Here is a 7,175-nt window from a genome sequence, read left to right on the forward strand (position 1 = left end):
CCAGTGTGATTTTTAATGTATAATATTTAATGGCCTTATTTGAGAGCCGCCTGTATCATCTCATCCCATACACTGAATACACCTTGATTTCTTCAGATGGGCGCACGTCACTATTGTCAAAAAATCGGTGTTGTGTCAGCTGAAGAATTTGATACGTTGTGTGTATTTTTCCAATCCCCCTGCTCGTTGTTCGTATCAGTTATTTGTACGGGTGTCCCACGTAGACCAAAGGCCGGACGTTACTTATTGTTTCGCTGATAACAAAAAAAAACTACACCCGCTAACGCAAAGGTGTTCCGATTTCGTGCCCGGCCGTATCGTTTGTTGCTCTCATTGTTGTGTGTGTCGTGTGCGTTTCTAAACGGGCGGCGAAGTCTACCCGTGCCCAACAATATGTGCCAATGGCAAAGTCTACCTCGGGAAGTTTCGATCTGAAGGAACCTCCGCCTTGGCAAAGCTGTCAATACTGCCTTTCACCCGCATCGACTCGGACTGATCAATCGTTGCCGCAACATCAGCAGCAGCAACAGTGGCCATCGTACGACCAACAGTCTCACCAGCAACAACAGCAGCAGCAACAACTGTTTTTGTTCAAAAATACCGCAGAGTTTGTAAGGTAAGGCTGGGTATCTCTTCGGCGTATTTGATGAGTAAACCCGCGATAGGAATGGTGTCTCCACAGTCACAATATATTTATGAAAAAAAAAACCCTGTGTCGATCGGGTCAACTCTGAATCTACCGTACGGGCAACTCCGTATCAGTAACCGCTAGGTTAATTAGCACCAATTGTCGAAAAGCTTGCGGCGGCCTTCTTCCGCGCTCTCGCTCTCGTGTACGTCGCTCGAGGTCACAGCTATCGTCCGGGAATTGATCGGTATAATTGTTTTAACAGTTTACGTCTTTCGTTTCGGCCCCCGGTGCGTGTCGCAATCGGCAAACTGTACCCCTCCTCTTAGTGCGCTCACTTTGGCTAACATGGTTTTCTCACACTGCTCCACTTTCCCGCTTTCGTTAGGCATCTTCGCCAGCAGCACTGCACCGTGGAAGGTGGCTCGTACGTGTGTCGCTATGGTTACAACGGTGTGTGCTCGTCGTTACCGCTGGACGGTGTTAGCGATCGTGATTACGACATGCACGTAACCCGCTGCCACGTAAATGCCCAGCAGAAGGAACCGCACGTCAAGTGGTCGGTGTTTTCGGCCGCCCAGAATCTGCCCGCCGTACTGAACGATCCGAGCCGGGGCAAGCAGACAAACTTCTTCACCAAGAAATGGGGCGACGCATTTGTCGAGGGTGCCTCGATCGGTTCATCGCCACGGCTCGCCGACATCCGGTGGGACCACTTCGATGCGTACCTGAAGCGCATCGGCAAACGCTATCGCGTGCACACGCGCATCGCGAATGTGCCGACAGCGAACGCTACTAGTCAGCAGGCGCTCGTAAGCGATCGCCTCCCGAACGGTGCCACCGCCAGCCTGAAGGACATACCGGAGGTGTTCCTGAAGCAGAACCTCGAACTGCACCGGCCCGCCACGTTTGCGGCTGCGTTCGCCGGCATCGGCACGGAGGGAGGCGAACAGACGCGACAATCGAGCCGGCAGCTACAGGAACGGCTTAGCCACTATCTGGACATTGTGGAAGTGCTGATTGCGAAGCAGGTCGCAGACAAATCGTCCGCCTTTTTCCACGCCATGACCTCGCAGGATGCAATCATGGAGCAGATGACGGATGCGCTGGCAAATGTGCAACGTTTGCGGGGCAAGATCCAACAAATCGACGATATGATCGTGAAGGAATCGCTCCAGGTGATCCGGGCGGAGCGGATCCGGGCCAACAACAATCTGGTGCTGGAAAAGCTGAAGCTTATGTCGACGGTACACCAAACGCAACCGATGATACAGTTGCTGCTCAGCACGCAGGACTACGTGGCGGCACTGGATTTGATCAGCACGACGCAGGAAATACTTGGCCAGGAGCTAACGGGTGTGCACTGCTTTCGCCATCTGCCATCGCAGCTGTGCGAAATGGAGCTGCTGATCGATAAGATGCTTAAAACGGACTTCGAGCGGTATTCGACGGCCGATCTTAACCGGCCATTTCCGAGCGATAGCGGTGAGGAGCGTGCGCTGGAGGAGGATAAGCTAATCTGCATCATCTCCGGGTTGTTGCGCAAGCGTAGCCTTGACTTTATCGATACGTACCGTGACGAAGCGATCACAACGGTGCGGGCGATCGTGAAGCAGCTCGTGATCGAGGTGATCGCTTCGGGCGATGCGGAAGTATGTTTGACCGGTGCCGGTGAAGAAGCACAAAGTTTGTCGCTCTCGGAATGGATCCTGCTGCTGGAAAGTGCAACCGGCACGCTGATGAAGCTGTTGCGGCGCATTCGGGCAGTGCATGATGTAATGCAACAAACGGCAGACGCGAGTGCCGGCCGGCTGACGGACGATGTGAGTTTCATCGACACGGAAGCGTTCCTTTCGGCGAGCGACTACAGCGCGGTGCAGGATAAGCTAGCGAACCTGCTGCAGAGCGTATGCAACTACTGTCACGAGCGTTGTGCGAACCTCGTGTCGAACCAAAGCCTCGAGAAAAGTTCCGTGAGTGCGGAACAGATCGCACAACTGGCCCAGATCGTGGAGCGGTTTACCGACGGCTGCCAGACGGCGTGCGGTGTACAGAGCGTCCCGCTAAAGCTGGCCCTCTGCGCGCAGGGTAATCGATTCGCGCAAAAGTTCCACACCGAGCGCAAATCGAAGCTGGCCCTGCTGCTGGACAGCGAGCGCTGGAAGCAGGCAGAAGTGCCGGCCGAATTTCAGACGATGATCGATTGCATTGCGCGTGGGGAATTCCACTGGAGCAAACCGGCACTGAATGGACCGCAGCAACAGTCGAATGGAGTGACTCCATCGCCACCACAATCGGTGCTAAAGGTGGAAGGTGAACCCTTCGCGCTGGTAGGGGCCGCCTTGCTGTTGGTGCAGATCGTTAGTGAATATTGCCGGTGTGCGTCCCAGTTGCCGGTGATTGCACCGCAGCTTGGCAGGAATGTGGTCGATCTGCTGCGCATGTTCAATTCACGGTGCTGCCAGCTAGTCCTCGGTGCCGGCGCACTTCATGTTGCGGGCCTTAAAACCATCACAAGCAGCAACCTGGCACTGGTGTCCCGGGCGCTCGAACTAGTCCTGTGGCTATTGCCACACGTGAAACGTCACTTCCGCTCGCTCGACGGCTCCAGTGCGTCGTCGCTTGCATCAGTCAACAACAACAACACCACCACTACTACCTCCGGAACGACCGGCTCACTAACGAATGGAGGATCGCATCCGATCAGCACCGCCACGTCTTCCTCTGCTGGGTACGATTCGGTAGAGAAAGATTTCGTCAGCCACATCAAGGAGATCGAGAACAAGGTGCTGTCGATCGTGTGCGACGTAGTGACGGGTCAGCTTAACAACTGGGACGCCCGGCCACCGGTTCCGTCGCAACCGTTTCGCAACATTAGCCGCCAGTTCGTGAAGCTGCACGAAGCGATCGCACCGATCCTGCCGGAAAAGCAGGTGCACGCCATCTACCGGACGGTGCAGCGTAACTTTAAGGACAAGCTGCGGGAACAGCTGCTGAAGAACAACATCACCAACAACGGTGGTCCACAGCACGGGGTCGTCGTGTCGGAGCTAACGTTCTACATGGAAACGCTGCGGACGCTCCGTGCGATGCCGGTCGCTGAACTGCACGACGATACGATGGATGATATTTGGTTGAAGTAGCACCAGATTCGGAACATTTGGTACACGGATTTACGTTAGCATTCCAGTTTAAGGCTTGACAGCAAAAGGCATTATGGGGAGCAAGGTGATTAGTAGTAAGAGGATAGGGAATGGTTCGTGCTTTTAGTTTTCCGACAGTAGCCAGTATTGGCAGAGATGGCTTTCCACTCGTGCGTTATTAGCTTCCTTGCATTTTATTTATACCAGGACGTACTTCTCCATTGATGGTTTGTTTTATTTTGCGTGCACGCTGGCAAAGCCACATTCTCCTACCCTTGCCAAATGTTTTCGGTTGTGCATAGTTTATGGTTAGTAGCGGTTACTTTCTGTCCATTAATATTTCCTACCATGGGTGTGGATTCACCTGTACAGAAAGCTTCACAGTTGCTATTAGTATGCTTTTTGTTTCGAAATAGTATTTGGTAGAGAGCAGCCTTTTAGCTACGATTACTATTATTTACTTAAGTAATTATCGTTACTACTGTATCATTTCATACCAAAAAGAAAGTGCTTTCAATGCCAATATGCAACCACACACATACACACACACTAGTATTACGTTCAGTGCCGTTTTCTACCGTAGCATACTGATCCGTTTAGTATAGTGAGCGCTTTAACAACTTCCGTTTGTAAAACCACGAAACTTTCTCCTTCCCTCCGGGGAAAACAAAGCTTCCACCCGAACTTGCTCTAGCTCGGCAAGCAGGCCAGTGGCAATGTGCAAAGACTGCGTGCGTGTGTAGTGAGTGTAATTACGCGACCCTGTTTTGCACGCAACGAGAGTAGATGGCTTTGGGTGAAAGCCCTAGCATCGTAAATGATAAGAACATATGATATAATATTGATAAACGACAAACTTATAACGCCACCAGCACCACCGCGTTTAGGCCTCTTGGGTTCGGACGAAATAGGTACACAAAAAAAGAAAAAAAAAAACAAAACATAAGGTAGAACAATTACGGAATACAAGTGGAAAAGGAATACGATTAAATCAATCATTCAGTTAGCGCCTGCTAATTTCGGCAAACCACAACACTTTGACCAATTCTGTGCCGCCAGCAAGCAAGTGGCGGTTTTTGGATGGAATTACGGTGGTAGATACGTGGAGACGTTTAGGTAATTATATATGACGATACTGGCAGCAAAAAGGTGGATTTAATAAATAATACAATTGGCAGCTCTCGTGTACAAACGCTGCTGCGGTTGGGAATTATTTAAACAAGAGAAAACGTATGCGGGAGACCATGCGTATATATTAAGCGCCATAATTTGGTGGAAATGGATGGATTGCAGCGCCTCTGGTGGTAAATTTTCTAAGCTCTGTTTGCAAAAAAATAGTAAAACAGGAGATCAAAGCATTTTAGTAACGTAACGTTTGCTATTAAAAGCTGAAATGATTTTATATTGATCATAAAAACATATAAATTCACAGCCCAGCAATATTAAGCTAATTTTATTTTATTTGGTTGTATTTGGCTCATAATGTGTAGAACCATAAGGTCCATCCCGATGTAAACAATGGATGACAGTCGAAAAGTCACAACAAAGCGAAAAATTGCGCGAATTATTTGTGTTGTGCAGTTGTGTCTCCCTTCATACTATTGCGTTTGTTTCGCTCGTAAATATTTAGCTAAATAGTTAATTCTAGCCGTGGGTATTACGATTGGCCCCATATCTGGATCTTAAAAGTGTCCTTAACCATGGATGCAGAGCTGCTGAAAACGTGTCACCGTGAAATTGGCCACATTGTGTTTGATGCAAATGAGAAGGTAAGCAGCCCCGAATGCTGCGATTGTTAACGGTAGGAAAACATTGAACACTGTTTTCTCCGTCCGGTTTTCTAGATTACAACCCGAAGAATTAGTAATACATGGAGTTTGGATAGCAAACAAGCGTTGGAGCTTCTGCAAAAATGGGTGGAAGAACAGAAAGGGCAAAAGAAGCTTTCGTTGGAGTATGTCATTCGTGGTATCGATAAAAATGGAACCGTTTTTATCACTGTAAGTGAGCAGCTAGCTTTAGATAATGGTTAGATGATTAATAGTTGTTGTACGGTATTACTATTTCAGCTAGCAAATGAGGAGAAAACGGAAAAAGTGTGTAAATTGTATCCAAAGTGCTCGAAAATGTTGTACTCCGTGGAGATTGCATCGGATATTAGACCGTTGAATGTGTCGAATGATAACGAGTTCAGTGCCCTGAATATACGGCTGCATTCTGAAAAGCGTCACATTGATCAGGGTTCCTCACAACCTGCTCAAAATCAACCTACAGCCCCAGTGAAACAGGATCCGAAACCTTCCAAACCGAACCTGTTTTCGGCGGCCAGTAAACCGCCAGTGAAGGAGGAAAAACGTTCACCACCTTCAACGCCGGCCGTTATTAAACCGGAACCGAAAACGGCATCACCACCAAAAGCTTCACCGAAGACCCAATCACCAAAAAAGGACACGAAAAAAGCTGTCACTACCGGCAAGGGTGCGATTTCATCGTTTTTCTCCTCGAAACCCGGTCAAGCTGCGGCCCCGAAAGCTCCCGTCAAACAGGAACCACCATCTCCCGCTCCGACTGTTCCAGAAAAGGTGGAAAAAGCAACGAAAGGAGAATCTACGAAAAAGGCAGAAAACACACGGAAAAGATCCATCCCTGATGATGAGGCAACGGAGGAAGAAGAAGACGTTATACCCAACACACCGCAGGAGGACAAGAAACGTAACGATGGCAAAAAGCGCACTAGCAAACCACTGCTGCAGCGCAAAAAGCCATCAAATCCATCGAAGAAATCTCGTATCCTGCAAATTTGCGACTCTTCCAGCGATGAAGAACCGGATGGAAAGGAAGCGGTTGAGCAGCGAGAAGAGCGTTTGGTGGAGTTCGATGTGGAGATGGCGGAACCTGCGACAGAGAAGGAAGATGTCCGGAAGTCACTTTCGCCGGAGAAACCGGTCGAGAATGATTCGAACAGTGTGAACCGTAATCGGGGCAAAGTAAAGAAGCTGATCACTAAAACGTTCACCGATGCGAAAGGTTATTTGAGTAAGTGTATAAAAGCAAGATTAATTTAAAGTCAGATTAATAAATTTCACTTTACGTTTCACAGTCACCGTGAAGGATTACGAAATGGTATCGGAAGACGAGTCGGTGGGTAATGGAACGGAAACTGAAACGGCTACACCAGCGGTCACAAAGCCTAAAGCAACACTTGGAACCAGCCAAGGTAAAGGATCTTCCGCGGCGAAGAAGGAAACACCACCAACACCGAAAACTAAACAGGGTTCAATTATGAGCTTCTTTGCGAAAAAGTAAATCTCAGTTCTCGAAAAAGCCGAATAATGCATTCTTTTCCTAACGAACTAAATAAACGACCCATTAAAGGTCCTACCGCATTAATGTGTCGACCTCAC

The 7,175-nt window shown here is 49.1% G+C and overlaps 2 protein-coding genes across 2 annotated transcripts; both read left to right on the plus strand.

Annotated features, from left to right (window-relative positions):
• The first annotated feature begins 103 nt into the window (after positions 1–103).
• Positions 104–5,000, plus strand: LOC125761193 (vacuolar protein sorting-associated protein 54). Its single transcript, XM_049422103.1, has 2 exons — positions 104–616; positions 1,017–5,000. The coding sequence occupies exons 1-2, from the start codon at positions 402–404 to the stop codon at positions 3,769–3,771; spliced, it is 2,970 nt and encodes a 989-aa protein (XP_049278060.1). The 5' UTR covers positions 104–401; the 3' UTR covers positions 3,772–5,000.
• Positions 5,001–5,311: 311 nt separating this feature from the next.
• Positions 5,312–7,157, plus strand: LOC125761203 (DNA polymerase delta subunit 3). The gene is made up of 4 exons (XM_049422123.1): positions 5,312–5,540; positions 5,616–5,771; positions 5,841–6,807; positions 6,872–7,157. The coding sequence occupies exons 1-4, from the start codon at positions 5,472–5,474 to the stop codon at positions 7,075–7,077; spliced, it is 1,398 nt and encodes a 465-aa protein (XP_049278080.1). The 5' UTR covers positions 5,312–5,471; the 3' UTR covers positions 7,078–7,157.
• The last annotated feature ends 18 nt before the right edge of the window (positions 7,158–7,175 follow it).

This window comes from Anopheles funestus, chromosome 2RL, assembly GCF_943734845.2.
Source record: "Anopheles funestus chromosome 2RL, idAnoFuneDA-416_04, whole genome shotgun sequence".
Lineage (NCBI taxonomy): Eukaryota > Metazoa > Arthropoda > Insecta > Diptera > Culicidae > Anopheles > Anopheles funestus.